At 38.7% G+C, this 20343-nt stretch overlaps 2 protein-coding genes across 2 annotated transcripts; one reads left to right on the forward strand and one right to left on the reverse strand.

Moving 5' to 3' along the window:
• Nucleotides 1–2718: 2718 nt before the first annotated feature.
• On the reverse strand, nt 2719–3585 carry LOC120250779. The gene has a single exon (XM_039259568.1). The coding sequence runs from the start codon at nt 3583–3585 to the stop codon at nt 2719–2721; it is 867 nt and encodes a 288-aa protein (XP_039115502.1).
• A 2466-nt stretch (nt 3586–6051) lies between these two features.
• Nucleotides 6052–7596, forward strand: LOC120250795 (receptor-like protein 1). The gene has a single exon (XM_039259569.1). The coding sequence runs from the start codon at nt 6052–6054 to the stop codon at nt 7594–7596; it is 1545 nt and encodes a 514-aa protein (XP_039115503.1).
• Nucleotides 7597–20343: the final 12747 nt, after the last annotated feature.

Below are 20343 nucleotides of genomic sequence, written 5' to 3' on the forward strand. Positions count from 1 at the left end.
TGGAGGGTAGCAATGATCGCATTCCATTCAACAGTATCAAAGGCTTTTTCAATATCAATTTTAATGATCATCCTAGGAGGGGCAGGGTACTCAAATTCGATAGAATGGACAATCTCATGGGCCGCAATGGCATTATCAGAAGAGCCACAACCGGAGAGGAATCCCGTTTGCTCAGGACTGATAAGCTTATGCAAGACCGTTTTGAGGCGATTAGCGAGAATTTTAGAGAGAATTTTGTAACAAACATTGCAAAGAGAAATAGGACGGAAATCAGAGACAGAAGACGGGTTATCTTTCTTAGGAATGAGAGCAACAAAAGTTTTACCCCAAGAAGGAGGAAGAGAGGAGGTAAGGAAAAAATGAGAAATCGCATTGAAGAGATGATCACCAAGAATATTCCAGTAAAAAATGTAGAACTCAACGTTAAGGCCATCCGGACCAGGACTCTTTCCGCGAGGTAAGGAAACGAGAGTTTGATAGACTTCTTTTTGAGATCGGTCTCAATCAAAGTCGCTCTCTCCTCATCCTCCGTACAAAGTCAAGTCGTCCGGGATGGCATTAAAGAAGGCCTCCACATTGGAAGAAGACGAAGAATGCCAGAGATTTTGAAAAAAATCCAGAAAACAGTTTTCAATCGCAGAGTGATCGGAAACGATAGTACCTGAGGAGTTTTTGATAGCATGAACCTTGTTTTTGTGACGTCGAATTTTGACTGAAGTGTGAAAAAACCTGGAATTACGGTCGCAATCCGACATCCAAAGCATCTTTGCTCGTTGACCCCAGTAGATAGAGTTTTGACGCAGGCTACGTAATGTCGGGTTAGTCGAGCTGAAGCCAAGTATGAAGCCAAGGGTCGTCGAGCGAACGTAAGCCTCCCTCGATTTTTTTGAATCTCACTCGATGTTTCTAATTTCCGATCAAGAGGGTGAACACCGGAGGATTTCCACCTGAAAAGGTTTTTCTTAGTAAGAGAAATAGAATTAGTAAAGGAGCGTAAAGGGTTAGAGTCAGAGAGAGAAGACCAAGCTCAGAAATGTAATCATGGCAACCAAAGATAATCCAACCAAAAAAATTTTTCAAAAACGGAAGAGCTTTTTTTGGGTCGAGAGGAAGAGTTAGAAAAAACCCGAGAGAAAGATAGGAGAATGATCGAGAGATGAGCGAGGGAGATGCTTATTGGAGAAGTTATTGAAGGTGGTGACCCAATGGGTTTGCAAGATATCCGTCTCAGACGAGCCCAAATGCCTAGAAAGACCAGGATGACCATTGCACTAGGTAAAACTAGGGCCAACAAAGCCAAGGTCAATAAGGTTATTATTAACAATAAAGGAGGAGAAGCGGAAGCTTTTAGAGGAATAGTTGCGGTAAGAACCACCACTGTGCTCATTTGAGGAGATGATAGCGTTAAAATCCCCAGTAAGGAGCCAAGGTAAGTTGAGTGAAGACATACCAGATAGTTTGAGCCAAGTAGTGTTTTGAAGGGATAATACCGAGCGCTGTAGATCACGGAGAGGATCCAAAGTGGATGTTGTTCGAGGAAATTACCAAATGAAGCATGTATCTTGAGTTGGCCAACGGAGTAACAACACCAAAATCACGTTTCCAGAGAACGATGATACCCCTAGAGAGACCAATCGAAGGAATGGCCGCCCAATCCCAGAGCTTGGAGAGGGATTTACAGAAGCGATGGATACGATCAATGTCCGTTTTAGTTTCAACAAGACAGAGAAGGCTAGGCTTGAGTCTACGAATGACATCGTGGATACGATCCTGAGTTTTCTTGTTTGAGAGACCCCTACAATTCCAAGTAAAAATATTAAGATCCATGGAAAACAGAAGGGTGAGAGAGAGTTAAGGGTTAGGGTTTCGCTTCCCTTTCTTTGAACGAGAAGACCCACGGGAAGGGTCTCTTATGGCTAAAGCTTCAAGTTTAATATCCTTTTGAAAATGACCAAGGATCATATTATCATCAGGTTCCATAATTGTATCAGAATAGTCAGAATCTGAAGGGGAGGAGGCTTCCAGGGGAAGGTCTCCAGGTTGGTCCGAAGAGCGAACATTTGCCACCTTATTGACAGCGAAGAGATGGCTATCAACAGGATCCCTCATGTTCGCCGAAGGGGGGAGAAGGGGAACTGAGGAGATAAGAAGAGGAAGTTGAGAAGGACTAGGGTCGTGAGAAGTGGAGGCTATGGAGGAGCCAACGTTCACATTTCCCAACGGTCCATTTTCTCGGAGTCCAAGAGAGGGATTCTCCTCGGGATGGAGCTGGGAGATGGGAAGAGACTCTCCAAAGTGTGTGTCAGAAGGAATAGAAGGTGGGATGTCAGAGAGTGAGGAGGGGGTGGTAGGGTCCCAAGGCAGCAGAGGAACGTTGGGCTGAGTGATAGGGTCAGCGGAACCGACCGCCAAATCAAAAGAAGTTTTGAAAAAAGATTGACGTCCACCCCGAAGAGAACGCCCGCCACGTGTCGTATGCATGTGAGACAACCCTCCATCTGGAGCCGAAGGTCGGCATGCAAGGGGACACGTGGCGCCTTTAGGGTTTGGAGCATCGCCAAGCAAGCCGTGCTTGGCCACCGGAGCGGACCCCCGAAATAGCGCCTCCCCGCCACGACCCCGAGCTCGGGAGCTTTTGTTACGTGGAATCAACCAGGGACCAAAGTCTCGATCAGAACCTCGATAATCGGGCGAAGGTGAGAACCGGCTCGGCATGGCTTACCATCGGCTCCTTTCCAACCCCATCAACTCGCATGTCGGGAGAGTCGCCATCGGCCCTTGAACCGATGGTTCAGGTGGCAGGCGATCTTCCGACCGCAGAGGGGTATTGGAGAAAGAACAATGGGCCTCACCATGACCGATTCTACCACACCTATAGCAAAACACAGGCAGTTTTTCATAGAGAATAAGCACGAAGACCGAATGATCCCCATAATTAACCCAGGTGCCAAGTTGCAGAGGCTGGGAGAGGTCCACCTCCACACAAACACGAGCAAACTTTGCCCTGGAACGATCAAGAGAATGGTCGTCAACTTTGAGAACCCTACCAAACTGAGAGGCCACCATTTCTAAGATATCACCAGTCCAGAGTTCCATAGGGAGATGGAAAATCTGAATCCAAACAGCGGCCATTGAGAGCTTCTCAAAGGCAGGCTGGAAGGACTCTTTCCAAGGAGCCAGTTGAAGAATGCGACCCGCCACCATCCAATGGCCATCCCAGAGAAGATGGTTGACCATGTCCAGCGATTCACATCTGATAAAGTAGTAGCCATTTGGAAGATCAGCAACAGAGAACGCCCCGAGCCCTCTCCAAGTATCTGCAAGAGCAAGCTTAGTTTGGTCAAGCGGGAGAGATTTCCCCAAAAACTTAGCATATAAAGAGGATTGCATTGCATCTCTGGCGTTAGCCCAAAGATCAGAGTCAATAGTGACAGAGGATTTGGAAGAAGTCTTGAGTTTATCGAAGTGGTCTCGCTGGAGATGCAAGAGAATTTCCACAGTAGAAGGCTTAGAGTTCGTGTTGACAGCATTTGCCCAGGAGACACCAGGGTGGATTCCGGGCGACGGCCCAGAGGGCGGTGCCATGAAAGGAGTGAAACCGAGGAGAAGACGGCTCAACAGGAAGACGGCTCAACTGGTGAGAATACCGCCTGTTGACATGCTACATATATATATTATCAAAGGGTCCATTAAACGTAAATTGGATGTAAATAGGCAAGCTTTGACTCGAGACTTCTACAAGTAGTCAATACTACTCAAATTATGCCATGAGCTATCAAAGAGTCCTTTAAATGTAAATTGGACGTAAATAGGAGGAAACTTGACTTGAGACTTCTGCAAGTAGTTAATACTACTTAAATTATTGCATGCATGCTTACTTGTTAGTCACGGCACATTATTATAAATAAATGTTATGTTGTGGGGTGGTAGCTAAGTAAGTGGCTCACACACAACTACTCAATCAATTAAGATGAAACACTCGCAACTATCTCTCTTGTATTCGTCATGGCTCAGTACTCTTATGTTATTTTGGATGTTGTTGCTGGCTCATCATGTCTTACAACAAATCAAATGGTTGTTTTGCTTGTGTAGAGGAAGAGAAGATTGCTCTTCTTAATATCAAATCAGCATTTAGTGATCATAAAAGCATTGTTGATCCATACTCCTTCTTTCAGTCATGGAATAAGAGTATTGAATGCTGCAATTGGTATGGAGTGCATTGCTCACCCACCACAAAGCATGTTAGGCAACTCGAAACTTCATGATCGCTCTAATACCGTAACTCTAAATACCTCCTTGTTCCTTCCATTCCGGGAACTTGGAGCCTCGCTCTATCATTCAATGGCTTCAACACCGCATCCCCAGTGATTGTTTTTAGGAGTTGGGCGTAATTGGACAATCTTTTGGTACTTGGATCTCTCATATAACAGCTTTTTCACTTTACCAATGGTACTGTTGTGCATGTGTTCATTTTGTACACCATTTAATTTCTATTGTTGTTTCTACTCAATGGTTTTCTTATCTTCTTTGTTATTCTAACGCTATTCATATCCTTGAGTGCAGTATACAGCTATCACCGAAGTTGAGCAAGCTCAGATACTTGGATTTGTCAAATAATCAGTTCAATGAAAGCATTGTTCCACATTTGATTGGACTATCTTCTCTCAAGACTCTTTATTTGGAATGGAATGACATGGGTGGTGACCTTCCTCTCAAAGGTAAGTACATGTTCTTGATTTTAAAAGATATTAAATGAAAAATGAAAAATAAAATTAAAGTAATATTTATGCAAAATCATTTATATTAATAAATAAATAATTTATTATAACATATATGGTTAATCAACTTTATCAAAATAAATATTTACTTGATAATTAATATTCTATCAAACCCTAACGCCTCAAAAGGTTTTACATAAAAATTCTAATACAATGCCATATTAAGCCTCATGTGATGGGCTTGATGCAGGAGCATCTTGAATCCCAAACTCGGCGGACAAAATTCGCCCACTTTTAGAAGTATATCGGGATTTGATTCTCTAGAAGGATGGGATCGTAATTTTGTTTTTATCCAATTTTTTTTAATTTTACAATCAATATAAACATAAATATAAACATATGAAAAACATTAATAATAATTATTATTTATACATTTTAGTTATATACATAGCGCTAATATTTGGTTTAAGGGATGGAGCTTGAATGGGGTTTGTAAACCCCTAAAATGTCCATCCAAGTAATCATCAGTTATACACTTGACAGTACATTTTTAGAAACAAAAATGGCTAAGTTTGGGAGTATTTTACATTGTTGTCAAATAACATTACTTTTTTGTTTTGAATTTAATTAAGTTACATTTACTGATTTATTATTATCATACTATCATTTGATGATAAGTATTAATACTTATTTATTCTATTTCAGGATTATGCAAATTAATGAATCTTGAGGAGTTAGACATTGGTTACAATGATTTAAGTGGAGATATTCCATTGTGTTTTGGACATCTATCGTCTCTGAGTTATTTTGACATCTCCTACAACCAAATCCAAATGCCTTTTCCTTCAATTATCTTTAAAAACCTCACAAAACTCAAGTATGCCTTCTTTTCAAACAATTACTTCAGTGGTGCTCTCTCAATAGATGAATTTGCTAATAATACCGAGCTTAAAATATTAGATTTTTCTAACAATAATCAGCTAGAGGTCCAAAATGAACATGTAAGGTTGACACCATCATTTCAACTTGATGCTATTTTCTTGTCCAACTGCATCTGTAATTCAGTTCCCATGTTTTTGTCCACTCAGTATCAAATAAAACACATTGATCTTTCTAATAGTAACCTCAAAGGTAACATACCAATGTGGTTATTTCAAAAATAAAAACTCATCTATATTATCTAAATTTAAGGAATAACTCATTAACTGGACCATTGATCTTCCCATCTCATCTCAAAACAAATTTGATTTGGTTTGATGTATCCAACAACAAACTCATAGGAGAAATACATATGAGCATTGGCTATGTGATTCCTTATATTTCTTATTTGAACATGTCTGAAAATTCCTTGCAAGGTGTCATTCCTTTTTCATTTAGAAATTTGAGTCACCTGAACACTCTAGACTTATCCAATAACAAGTTATCAGGACAAATTTCTAATTCTATTGAATATTTAGATAATCTTCATGTGTTAGACTTAGGTGAGAACAATTTTCAAGGAAATATGTTTACAAATAACTTTAGCCTAACTTATCTATATGCTTTTATTGTTAATAAGAACCAATTGACTGGAGAGATTCCAAATAGTATTTGCAAGATGTTTTTTTCAATCTTAGATATTAGTGAGAATCGATTGTCTGGTGCATTGCCTTCTTGTATGAACAACTTTCAATATTCCCTTAAGGTCTTGGATGTTAGAGGAAATAGTTTAGAAGGAAGTATACCATCTAAATTTTGTGGTTTTTTTTGGCTTCAGTACTTGGATCTCTCTAACAATCATTTCTCTGGTTTAATTCCACCTTGCTTCAACTTCCCTCACTTGTTGTATTTGAATTTGAAGGATAACAACTTCACTGGTTCCTTATTAAGTGCTTCTTTTGGCAACAACCTGGAAATACTAGACATAGGAAACAACCATTTCATTGGTGGTATTCCTAATTGGATAGGCACCCTCCAAAATCTAAAGATATTCTCTTTGAAAGGAAATCATTTTAAAGGACCAATCCCCAAACAAATATGCAACTTGAAATATCTTCACATATTAGACTTTTCTCAAAACAATTTATCTGAAGAAATTCCTCCATGCATTCATAATATCGGTCATCATTTGGATTCTGTGACCATCATTTTGGAAGAGGTTGGTATTGGCATCAATGAGTCCAATATCTTTCCCTATCACTACTTCTCCAATATGCTATCTCCCGAGGAAATGTTCCCAGCTTCTGTTGAATATATTGATTTTGCAACAAAAGAGAGATCATATGCTTACAAAGGTGATATCATCAACTACTTTTCTGGAATAGATTTATCTTGCAACAAATTGGTTGGTCAGATCCCAATTGAGATCGGCGACATGGCATGGCTCCTAGCATTAAATTTGTCCAACAACATGCTACATGGTCCAATACCTCATACACTATCACGGTTGACAGAGATTGAAAGTTTAGATCTCTCACACAACATGTTGGCAGGAAGAATTCCTTCGCAACTAGCAGAGTTGCATTTCATTGAATTTTTCTCAGTGGCATATAACAACCTCTCTGGTCCAACACTTGGGATGGTTGGACAGTTCAGCACATTTAGTGAGAAAAACTATGAGGGGAATCCTTATCTTTGTGGCCCTCCCTTGGTGAAGAGTTGCAATAATATGTCATCACCACATCAAAATCAAGTTAAAGATGGCCACAAAAACGAAGAAACAATGGAGCGCTTTATAACCATTGCAATTTTTGTTTTGGGTTTTATTATGGGCTTCTGGGGATGGATGGCTCTTCTATTTTTCAAGAGAAGCTTGAGTTATTCTTTCTTTCTAGGAGTGGATGGATACATGGAGGATATTGTTGATATGGCTCGAAATCTTCTAGCAAAGATTAAATAGCATCGGTAGGCATTTGGTTGCCTTATATTTTAGCGCCAAGCTTGTGCTTTGTTGTCCTTTTCTCTCTTGCTTGTTGTGAGCCTTAATCACTTAGCTGGTTTGTGATGTTCTCTTTATGTTGTTTCCATATTTATGTATTATTGTTTATTGTGCATGGTAACTATGTACTTTATTTTTAATAAATGCTTGTGGTTAATCCATTTTATCTGAAAAAAACGAGCAAATAATTAGTGGGTTTCATATTTTCATTCTTGAGACACATTGGCTGAGAAAGGATTAAATTATTCATGATGTCTTGCAATTTAATAAACTCATCAATTCAAGGAAATTTTCAACTATATAATTGAGAAACATGTGTTTTTTAATACTATATGTTCAAATTATAAAAATAACTAATAGTCTTATATCTATTAATTTGGAAAATATATAGTATATTAGTGACAAAAGACATCAAAATAATCATAAACGAGAAAAACATACTAACAAAGCACATAAGCACATCATGTGTGAACGTTAGAAATATTAGCTTCCCCAGCTCAAAACAATCATAGAACTCAACAATCTTGAATTGATGTAGCTTTGGATAGCAATCTTTGTATTCAATGATGTTTAGCATCATGGATTGTTCATTGATTAATAGTTGTTTGAGTTATCAATAACTGTTTCATGTTCAGATATTTGGTTTCTTATTCAGTATCTCTGTTTTAATCTAAGCTTGAGTTATTAAATTAACATGTTTGCAGGGTGAGTAGTTAAGTCAGTTTATTCATCTTTCCAGAATTTCAACTTAATCAATTTTTTTTTTTTAAAAAAAAAATAAGGGGTTGAATAAAAATTCAATTAACCTTTTTTTTTTTGGTTAGAATTGCAATCCTAACAAATGGATTGATAATCAATTTCAAAAAGTTGGACTAATTAAATAGTATTTTGACTGCAATTTTAACAAGGCAAGACAGTGAAACTGGAGAAGGATATATAGAGATCATTCTCATTCATTCAACAAGAAACACTACCAAAGTGGAGTAAAATCTCTTTGGCATATCTATGCAGCTGCAATTGTGCAGTATCAGTCTGAAAAGTATTTATGATGGAGACATATTGACTAAGGTATTATTCCAAAGCTTTAAGTATGAAGAAATTCATAGATGATTGATATATAAATTAAAAGCCTGTTTAATTATCTCATCAAAAGAAAAAGTAAAAATAAAATAAACAGTAAAAACATTGAATAAACTAAAAACAATCATGTAACTTCAAATACCTTACTTGGATCAAGTCTTTCAAAGAAGCTAGAAATACAAAGTCAAACAGTTAAAAGACAAATCCTAACTAATAGACCATCCATGATGCTAAGTTGCAGTAAATTAAGAAAAACATTCCAAACTCTCTGGACATCTGAAATAGTAAATGATCAAATGCATACCAAAAAACATGACTTTGTTTTTGCTACCAAATTACTAAATCTTAAAAAGACTTCCTCACCATAGCTATCTATTACAACAAACAGATAGTGGCGCCAACTTATCTTGAAGTAGAGTAGAGCCATCCATCCCCAAAAGCCAATGATGAAAGCCAGTGTAAAAGATGCGAAGAAAAAAAGATTGTCAATTGTTTCTTCATTCCCATAATCATCTTCTACCTCACCTTGTCGTGGTGATGGCAATGGTGTGCAATTCCTTACCAATGGTGGACCGCAAAGATATGGGTTCCCCTTGTAACTGCTTTCATCAAATGTGCTAAATTGCGAGACCCTTCCCAGTGTAGGACCAGATAGATTATTGTATGGCACTGAGAAGACCTCTATAAAATATAGCTCTGCTAATTGTGTAGGTATATTTCCTGTCAACATGTTGCAGGAGAGGTCTAAACTTTCAATATCTATCAACCTTGATAATGTATCAGGAAGCGGCCCAGAAAGTTGATTGTTAGATAAGTTCAAAGCTCGTAGCCAACTCATGTTGCCCATTTCCATTGGTATCTTACCGACAAGTTGGTTGCAAGACAAGTCTAGTCCAGAAAAATAGTTTATGATGCGCCCCTTGTAAGTGTATAATCTACTCTTTGTTTCGAAGTCAATGTCTTCAACTTTCATTATTGTGAGATAACTACCATAATCCTTCATCTCGAGAATGCCTTTGTAAGAGGGACGAAATTTCCAAGTTACTTCTGTCTTAATTTTCACAGAATAAGCTCGCACGGTCTCAACATGTCCAATTTTATGGAAACATGAAGGTATGTGCCCCGAGAAATTGTTATGAGAAAGATCTAGTATCCGAACATATTTCAAGTTACATATTTTTTCTGATATTGGTCCCGTGAAATTATTTCCTTCTAAAGAAAGTATCTTGAGGTTTAGGATAGCTCCCCATATCCTCCCCAACTAGAGATATCACCAAAAAACTCATTATTTCCTATGTCTAATATTTTCAAAGGGCTACCTGACAAAGATCTTGGAATTAAGCCTGTGAGTAGATTATCATTTAAATTGAGGTAGTCCAAGTGAGACAGATTATTAACTCTGCCGACTCAAATATCTATCTTTGTTACCTTTTTCCTTCTCCTCTGAGATCTTCCTCCTTCTCCTGATCCCTTCTTTCTCCCCCTCTTGCCATGGCAAGCGGGGGGCAAGACCCACTGCCTTCTGCATCTCAAGTCCCTCCACCTCCTCAGTCATGGGCTCAGATCACTACAAAACTCACTCCCACCATTAACTCCTCTCCTCTCCACAACCCTGCAGTTCTCAACAAACTCAAAGCCTCTACTACGGAATTCATCAAGGTTGATAACGATACTCTCAGCCGAGTCCGGCTTCGATTTCAGCACTCCCTCTTTGGCAAATTCTTTGGAAAACCTCCATCCTTTGATCAAGTTAAATCCATACTCTTGAAGAAGTGGGAGAACCTTGGAGAGATCCAGATTTCTGATCTCCCCAATGGTTTTCTTCTCATTAGGTGTTCTGATCAAACTGTCCTCCAGCATCTCCTGGCTGACGGGCCGTGGTCTATAAATGGCATTATTCTTCAACTCACTCCTTGGCGTCCATTCTTTGAACCCTCATTCACAAAGCTTACCTCTGCTGCTGTCTGGGTCCAACTCCACAATTTACCTATCGAGTTCTGGAGTGGGGATACAATTGAATCCATCACCAGTCATCTGGGTAATCTGTTAAAGATCGACGAACTAACCCTCTCCCTAACACGCACCAAATATGCAAGAGTTTGCATTGAAGTTGATCTTTCCAAACCTCTCAGCAAGGGATTCTGGCTTGGTGATGATTTCAACCGGATTTTTGTTGTCGTTCTATATGAACGTTTACCCACTTTCTGCTATTCTTGTGGTGTGATCGGACACGGTTCGAATAATTGCAACCGATCACCAGCAACCGGAAAATCCAAGGTCTCTCAGCCCCCTAGCTCTTCGTTAGGGTCAGGCCAAGGAATTCTCCTTTGGAGGCTGGTGATGTTGGATGCAATAACACTCCTCCCCCGGTTGGCTCTGATCCTACTTTGTCGTCGGTTCCTTCTTCGGGTGACTCCGAGACGGACTTTGGCCCTTGGCTCCTCGTTTCTCGGCGGCGTGGTTTTTCCCGGCCTCGCGGTGGTGGTGCTCGTTCCGCCACCACTGCTCCGGGATCAGCAGCCGCTTCGCCGCCCGAGGGTCAGGCAGTCCGAGGCGTTTCTGCTCAAAGGACACGTGGCGGTTTGCGTAGGGGAGCGAGTGGGCGGCTTCCTGTTTCCCACGCCACTTTGCACTTGTCCCCTGGTGCAGAATCTGCTTTTACTGACACTATCTCTGACCCCCCTGGTAGTCCCCTATATCTGCTAGCAGTCACTGGAGAATCCACTCTGAAATCTTCCAATATTTTTCGGGAACCTAAATCTTCTCTTCCTAATATATCATCCCACTCAGACCTCTCTCCGGTCCCATACATGAATAAACCCTCTTCCACCCCTACACGCCACCCTCCTCTTAGTGGAATCGGACCATTGATTCAACGGTCCCATTCCCCTCCTCCTGTTCTTGTGCAGTCTATCACAGGGGACCATCCTTCCAATTCCCTTTCCCTCTCTCAGGAACACTCCAGATTGGTAGCTCAGGTCTCGGAGGCTCTTGAAGACGGAACCATGGAGGAAGATAGCGATCAGGATGAAGGTGACTCGGTGGAGTCGGATGATCAGATGTCAGAGGAGGATGACACGGATGACTTGATGAACTTAGATCAGATGCAAGAAGAAGCTCGAAGAGAAGCCCTAATTCGCAAGGGATCTCTTCTAGCTGTGGAAACCCAAAAAAAGGGAAGAGTTGAGAAGGGAGATCCTGTCCTCCCTTAGCTTGCCTCATTCCCTGCTCATTTTTTTCCCTCGTGGGAGTTCTTCCTCATATTTATCTCCGTTGTGTTATGATGATTACTAAGCAAACTGCATTGTTGGAACTGCAGGGGTCTCTCCTCCCGAGACACTCTTGCTCGCATTTCTCGTATCATTCGTCACGAAAATATTTCGATCTTCTGCTTGGTTGAAACGAGAGCTAACTCCAATCGCATCGATGGGTTTTGTTTTTAACCTCGACTCGCACTCGGGATTAGGGCGGCCATTCTCACTGATGGGTTCTCGTGTGGCATTCGGTCCTGCTGGAAGAAGGGTTTAGGGTTGGTTACCCCAATCGTCTTCTCTCGTCGTATCCTTCATATCGTCATCTCCTCTAGTTTCTTTAACAAAGTTATCATTTCAGTGGTTTATAACTCTTGTCGGTTTACTTCTCAGTGTAATGTCTGGAACGAACTTTCTAAAAATTTCTTTTTATCAACCTCCCTTGGGCGATCATTGGAGATTTCAACTCTATTCTTTTTCCTAATGAACATAAGGGGGTCGCTTCTCTCATTATTCTCATAAAAGCTCGCTTTTTTTCCGTAGTTTTGTTGATTCGAATAATCTCTTCGATTTAAATTTTTCTGGCGCCCAGTTCACCTAGTGTAACAACCAAAACGGTTTGGCCCGGAGATGGGCCCGCCTTGATCGTTGTATAGCCAACTCGAATTGGATTTCTCGTTTTAACAACTTTACTCTAAAACACATTTCCCGTAGTTTTTTTCGGATCACTCCCCCTTCTTCTATCGAGTGTCCCGACTCCAATATTCGTCATCGCTTTTCTTTTTTTAAGTTTGAGAATTTTTTTGGTTGGACTATATTGATCTGCCATAGTATTGTTCGGGAAGCTCTCCAATCCCCTTCCCATGGTAATCCGCTTCATGTTCTCTCGCATCTTCTCTCTTGTACCAGGTTCAAACTCTCCCAATGGAATCGTCGCGGACATAATTCTTTGGAACGAGCTCTATCCCAAACGGAATCCGATATTTTTGATCTTGAAAACTCTGATGATTCTTTAGTCTCCCAATCTAATTTGACTGCTCTTTATGCCAAACTTGCAGCTATTCAACGTCAATTATCTGTCAAGTGGGCGCAGCGAGCTAGGATCAAATGGATTAGTGATGGAGACAAGAATACCAGCTTCTTGCACAATTCTGCTCGTTGCCGTGCTCATCAAAATCATATTACTCAAATTTCAGATTCTTTGGGTAATATCTTTAACGATTATTCTGGCATTGAGCAGGCTTTTATAAGTTTTTACTCTTCCCTTTGGTCTGATTCGGGGAGTAATGATTTAAATAATCTTATCCATGCTTTACCTGATGACCTTCCCAGTATCTCTCATTCTGACGGGCTTTCTCTCATCCGAGAAGCCTCTAAGGATGAAGTTTTTCAGGCTCTTCTTGATCTCCCTGTTGGTAAGACTCCGGGTCCTGACGGGTTTAATGTCGAATTTTTTTCGGTTTTTGGCATGATCTTGGAGATTCCCCTGGTTTCCGCTATAAATTACTTTCTTCTTCATTCTCATATTCCCAAGTCCTGGGGCAGAACTTATATTACTCTTATTCCCAAGAAGACTCATCCTAAGTTGGTTTTCGATTTTTCGCCCATATCTCTTTGCAATGTTTGCTATAAAAATCTTGTCGAAACTCCTCTCTAATAGACTTAAGCGAGTTCTCCCTACCCTGGTAGGTCGAGAGCAAGCTGGGTTTATTATAGATCGAGGTGCTTTCGATAATGTTATTGCTGTTCAAGAAGTCGTTCACTCTCTTGAACACGATCGTCTCTTCCCCCCTAGGATGTTAGTTAAGTTGGATATTGAAAAGGCATATGATACGTTAGTCTGAGTGCAATTCTTGCAACCTTGACCAAAAATGAATTTCCGGCTAAATGGATTTCTCGGATTAGTTCGTGCCTCTCTTCTAGTTCTTTTCTCAATCTTGATCAATGGTTCTCCCTCCCCCTGGTTTCCTTCCAATAGGGGTCTACGCCGAGAGATCCCATCTCTTCTTATCTCTTCATTCTGGTTGCCCAAAACTTTTCTTCAATTATGAACAGAGCCCTTAGCACCAATATGATTCCTGGCTTTGATCCCAATATCCGCTTAAATTTTAATCATCTTCTTTTTGCTGATGATCTTATTCTCGATCTCTCGCTACCCGGGTCCACTGGCTCGAATATAAATTTGTGCCTTTCCATCTACTCTAGATTGATCAGGCGTAATGCCAACCTCTCCAAATCTCAAATTTTTTTCTCCCATCTTGGTTTAACAAACGTGTTGCCAATAGCATTTGCTCTATATTAGGCCTTTCTCAATCCTCTTTTCCCTTGACCTTTTTAGGAATGAATGTTTCTCCTAAAAAACTAAGCATTCATTCCTTTAACCCCATGATTGATAAAATCAGAAGTTTATGCAACAGATGGAAATCTCTCAAGCTCTCTCCAGCCGCTAAAACAATTCTAATCAACTCCTCCCTTCTTTCTATCCCAACTTACTACCTTTCGCTACCCGCTACCCGAGTCCTGTTCTTCAGAAATTACCAAAAATGGTTCGGGATTTCTTCCGGTTCAAAAGGCGGCAATGGAAAGGGCATCCATGCTATCGCCTGGAGAAACACCACTATTAGCAAAACTGAGGGGGGATTAGGCCTTCGTAACCTTCTTGTTGCTAAACATTCTCCGATGGCTAAAAAAATGTATTCAAATATTTGAATGCTGATAATGTTATTTGGGTAGATATTGTTCGTCACAAATATAATTCTTTGAACTTTTGGAGCAATTCCACTCCTCCTAAGTGCTCTTGGATTTTCAGGGGTATTTGTAAAACTGCATCTCTTTTGAAACCCAATCTCTGGATTAAATCTGTCAATCCTCTAAAAACCTCCATTCTCCATGATCCATGGCTTTTTGAAATTCCATTAGCGTACAAGCCTACTTTTTTGAATGTCTTCACCGATTTGCTTGATAATAATTTATCTATGTGTTTTTGTTGATGGTCACCGGGATTTAGATCTTCTTAGCCACTCTTTTTGGGGGGTCATTTGTGTTCCTTAGTCCGGAATAATGTCTATATTGATTGGGATAGCAACAATTTGTGGGTTTGGCATCCCAATCCTAAGAAATTGAAAATCTCTTCTGAAATCTATCAATATTTTAACTGTGACACTAATACTGTCCCGGTCTGGGATGGTTGGAGGAAACTCGGTCCCTCCATATTGCTCCGAGAGTTAAACATTTTTGTTTGGTTACTCCCTGCATGGTAGAGTCTCGACCACGGATTACCTCAACAAAGATTAATATTGGTCCTCGATCTCTTTTGCATCTTTTTGTAATCTTGAATTGGAATCCATTGAACATCTCTTTATTGATCTGTTGTAAGGTGCAGAGTGGTTTGGAATCTTGTTAATCATACACTCGGGTTGTCATATTTATTTTTCCGGATCCGGTTTCCTCCGGATTGTGGATTACGGATTATGGATTCTCTACATATACACTTTCTATTATTGCAGCCATGATTTGGTTCTTATGGAAGTCTCGTGTGAGGCTATCTTCCGAATATTACTCCCTAATTTCACTAATCTTGGTCCGTAAAGCTATAGCTCATGTTAATGACTTCAAGCGTGATAATGCCTCCCTCACCGGGCAACGCCTTATTATCAACAATTTCTTGAGCTCGGATGGTCACCTTATGTTCTTCGCTTCAAACTGGACTCTCTCCAATAAGGTTGGCCATCTCGGCTTCTTTCTCACTACTCAAACTTACTCTATCTCTTGTGCAGGGAGTTGCCGATTTGTAGCTGAATCTGCTCTTGAATCTGAACTTAAAGCACTTGGCATTGCCCTCAGATCGTCCCTTGACAAGCATCTTGACCTTCAATACATTCTTCACTGCAATCAGGAGCTTCCGCGTCTGCTGTCGGCCAATAACAATCCCACATCTTGGCGATTCAATCACATTATCAATGACGTCAATCATCTTCTTATTGCCTTGGGCAATCCTTCTCTAATCGAAATTCCCGGTAGATGGATTGCCCCCGCCTTTGCTCTATCTGCGACTGGGTCTAATCTTCATACTTTGAACCTCTTTTCCGATCGGCGGGATCTCCGCGTTGGATCATGAAGATTTTTTTGTAGACTTTGGCTTTTCATTCTAACTCGACTTGTAGCTTCTCCCTGCTTTTATTTTTTTACTCGTCTTCCTTGTTTTCTTTCTCTGTTCTGTCTTTTATTTTCAATAAAAGCTCTTTGAGCTCTTTTTCTCAAAAAAAGTGAGACAGATTGAAGCAAGATGGAATTTCCCCGAAGAAATGATTTCTAGAAAGATCTAAATATTGAAGAGAAGAGTAATTGCATAACTCATTGAGTAGTTGGCCTTCCATATTATTTCCTCCGACATTAAGGATAATGAGAGAAAGATTACTCAAACAACTCGGCAGATTTCCAGACAATTGGTTTTCACTTATATCTACAAACACTAGCCTACCCTGACAAAGATTGCTTGGAATTTGCCCAGTGAATTGATTGTCATTCATGAGCAAAGAAGATAGTGAAGGTAAGTTTGAGTTCTCTGGTAATATCTTTCCATGAAATTTGTTTATAGACAAGTCTAATATATCAAGTTGGTGTAGACCTCCTATCGAATCAGATGGTTGTCCTGAGAAATTGTTATTTGACAAGTCTAAATATTGTAGCTGAGGAATATAAGAAAATGAGGGAGGAATGGCACCTTGCAACAAATTGCGAGACATATTCAAGTATGTTAAGTTAGGAAGTGAGAAACCAAAGCTCACCGGAATTTCTCCTATGAGTTTATTGTTAGATAAATCAAGCCATGACAAATTTATTTTGACATGAGATGGAAAGATAAGTTGTCCGGTCAAAGAATTGTTATGGAAATCTAGGAAATTCAGATTGGACTTGTTCTCAAACAACCATGTGGAAATATCACCATTCATGTTGCTATTAGAAAGATCTACGTATTGAATATAATGCTGAGAGGACAAGAAAGTGAGAATAGAACTATTGACGATGCAATTTGCTAATATGATACCATCCAATTGAAATGATGGTAGCAATGATGGATATTCAGTTTGGACTTCAAGCCAATTATTGTTTGAAAGGTCCAATAGTTTGAGTTCGGTGTGATTGACAAGTGAACTTATTGGGAAAGTGCCTTCAAAATTATTATCATTGAAGAAAATATATTCAAGCATTGTAAGGTTTTTTATCATGGTTGAAGGGAAATCAGTTTTTAATTGATTATTGGAAATAGCAAAAAATTTGAGGGATGAAAGATATCCTAGGCAAGAGGGGAGGTCTCCAATGAACTTATTAAAGCTAAGGTCCAACTCTTGAAGTTTCTTTGTCTTGCACAATCCTGTCAAACATATAATAGCGAAAAATGCTTAAGGTTGAAGACATTATTAAATTAGAAATGGAAATAAATTTAGGCAAAAGAACAAGGAAACATTCTGTGTTAATTTGGAGGGAAATCATCTCTTACCTTCCAAGGAGGTGCCATTGAGGTTGTTCCGTGACAGAGATAAGACTTTGAGTGAGTTCCATTCATTATCCATGGATGGAATGTCTCCCATAAATCCATTCCCACTCAAATCCAACACTTCAAGTTTATTTAATCTGCTCAACTCTGTGAGAAGAAAAACAAATGTCAAAAATAGTTTTCACACTTCTCGCACTTTTTTCGAAGTTATCTTAGTTTCCAATCTTCTGAAAATTATTTGAAGGTATTCACCAATTGAAAAACTCTTTTGATGATCAAGAAAATAGTAAATAGTGATAAAACTATGAAGCTAATATAAGTAAAAGCATCTCATTTGGTGAAAATAAAAACTAGATCAAGTAGAAGTAAAAGAATTGCACCTTTGAAGGGAAGCCTTCCTTGCATTTGGTTATCACCAAGGAAGAGAGTTTGGAGTGAAGTTAGTCCAGCCAGAAATGGAACAATGGTTGCATTCAAACTATTGGAAGACACATCCAAGTACTCGAGCCTGTTCATCCTTAACCAATCCCCCAATGCTGGAAACAAAAACAATGAGATCTTAAACATTAATCACAAGAAGCTTATATACTGTGAAATACATACCACTGATAAAGGAGTCACTCTCCATGCCATTGCCTCTCAGTGCCAACCCTTTGAGAGATCTCAGAGCAGCCAAAGATGCAAGAGTTTTGCCATCAAAGTAGTTTGCAGAGATGTCCAAGTACTCCAGCCTCTTCAATGGAACAAGGTGTTGAAAACAGTCAACAGGAAGACAAGCATTGTTACCATTGTTGAATAGCACCAGGCTTCGCAATTCTTTGAATGGCAAGAACAATGATATGTTCAGAGTGTAGTATGAGAACCGGGCACCACTTTGCAAGTCCCAACTGAGGTCTAGGTTTGTGATACGCTTTGTGATTCGTGAGCACCGTATGCGGTCCCATCTGCAGCAGTCACTGCTATAACTGATGTTCCATGTTTGAAAGAAAGGATGCCCTTCGGCGGTGATTGAGAATTTGATGTCTAGCAGAGCAATTCTTTCCTCTTTTATGCAGGCAAGGTAGCCATTTGGCTGCAGCCAGATTAAAAGAAGTATTGAGCACCAGAGAGAAGATTATGCATCTACTTTAATAGTATGTATAGATAATGTGTGACCAATTGGTTAAAAAAGCTTATGAAAAAATTTATAAAACAATTATCTTGATGCATAAGCTTAAAAATTTGATATTAAAAATAAATATTTCCTTTTATTTCCTTTTATTGCATACTCCATTATTATACTATTAATCCTATATATGGTATAATTTATTTGTGAAACTAAGATCTGGACCCACTTGGACTTGGGACCACAAAGTCAAAACAAACACAAAGTTAGAAAACAAATGTCAAAAAGAACTTGGCAGAATATCCTTTTCCTTCTTGGTTATATCTGCTATAAAAATTATATATATATATATATATATCAAAGCTTTATTTTTATTTTCTTTTTTTTCAGTATTTTTTAACAAAAGTGGGGGTTAAGTGTTTCTTTCTCCTAAAACAAATGATGTGAGAGGTTGATGATACCAAAAGTTGGGTTTTTTTTTTTTCTTTGAGAAAAAGTTATGAAGGAAAAAGTTCATTATTATATTTATTTGTTTGTTAGATTGTTTTGTTAGATAAGGAATCAATTGGAAGTGGTTTTGCTAGGTGTATTAGTCTTACCTGCCATTCTTTATTGTTTGGAAAACTTTAACAAAAGCGTCAGAAACCCATAAAAATAAAAATAAAAAAATAAAAAAAGTTACAACGCAGTAAAATTACCTATTTAGTCACTCTGTAAGTTTATAATTTTTCAGATCAGTCCTTTAATATTGTTTTTATCCTTTTTAAGTTTTTTTTTTATTTTTTTTCTTTTAAGCCTTATACTTTCAATAATTTTTTTTATAATAGTTAAATACTTTAATCTCGTGGGCACACAACGAGCTCATTCACCTAGTGTCTATGAAAGTAGATATACTAATAAAAAACGGACGAGTTTATACTTCCCTTGTCATTGCGATAATATATTAAATGTGAGTTTATCCTCTTTATACTCTACCACATCCGCACTTGAGAACTCATATTCTCTCAGTCCCACCAATGCTAGACCTATTGTTGATACAAATGTAGATGAGTAAGCTATGAAAAATTTTAAAATTTTATATAAATTTGAATTTAAAAATAAATAATTGGCAAAATAGAAACATTTTAGAGATATGAAAAATAAAAGATTTTTTATTTAAGTTATAGGAGAATTGGAGAAAACTCCTATTACTTTTATTAAAGTAGAAATTATACTTCAATATAAAATAAATACATAAATAACATAATACAAATTATTATTATTATTAGGATATTTTGGTTTATAAAATTTAACATTTATCCACAATAGTTTATAAGTTAATTCGCATGAAACAATAATACTAGCATTGGAAGATTGAAATTTTAGTATTGGATAAGTGTTTACTAATTAGTTATATGAGGACAATGTGATAAAATTTCATAATTTAACTTTGATATAAAGGTTGTTGAATACCACTTTCACAATGGTGCAGACTAGGGATGGCAACGGGTAGGGTATGGATAGGGTATGTCAAAATCTTTACCCGTACCCGTAACCCCTACCCCATTCCCGTACCCTTCAGGGTAAAAAAAATCATACCCTTACCCTTACCCGCAGGGTACCCGCTTGCCCGTTGTTCAAATTATCGAATTAAATTTAAATAATAATAAAAATAAATTAATTATACATTATATTACAATCTTTAAACACATGTCCATAAATTCAAAATTACAAGTTGATATATATTTGTTTATCTTAAATTATATAATCACATAAAAATGAAGTCTATTTAGGAC

This window comes from Dioscorea cayenensis, chromosome 3 (assembly GCF_009730915.1).
Source record: "Dioscorea cayenensis subsp. rotundata cultivar TDr96_F1 chromosome 3, TDr96_F1_v2_PseudoChromosome.rev07_lg8_w22 25.fasta, whole genome shotgun sequence".
NCBI lineage: Eukaryota > Viridiplantae > Streptophyta > Magnoliopsida > Dioscoreales > Dioscoreaceae > Dioscorea > Dioscorea cayenensis.

Excerpts from the sequence above, each read along its gene's own strand:
- LOC120250779 (XM_039259568.1), bottom strand. The coding sequence starts at position 3,585 with ATGGCACCGCCCTCTGGGCCGTCGCCCGGAATCCACCCTGGTGTCTCC.
- LOC120250795 (XM_039259569.1), top strand. The coding sequence starts at position 6,052 with ATGTCTGAAAATTCCTTGCAAGGTGTCATTCCTTTTTCATTTAGAAAT.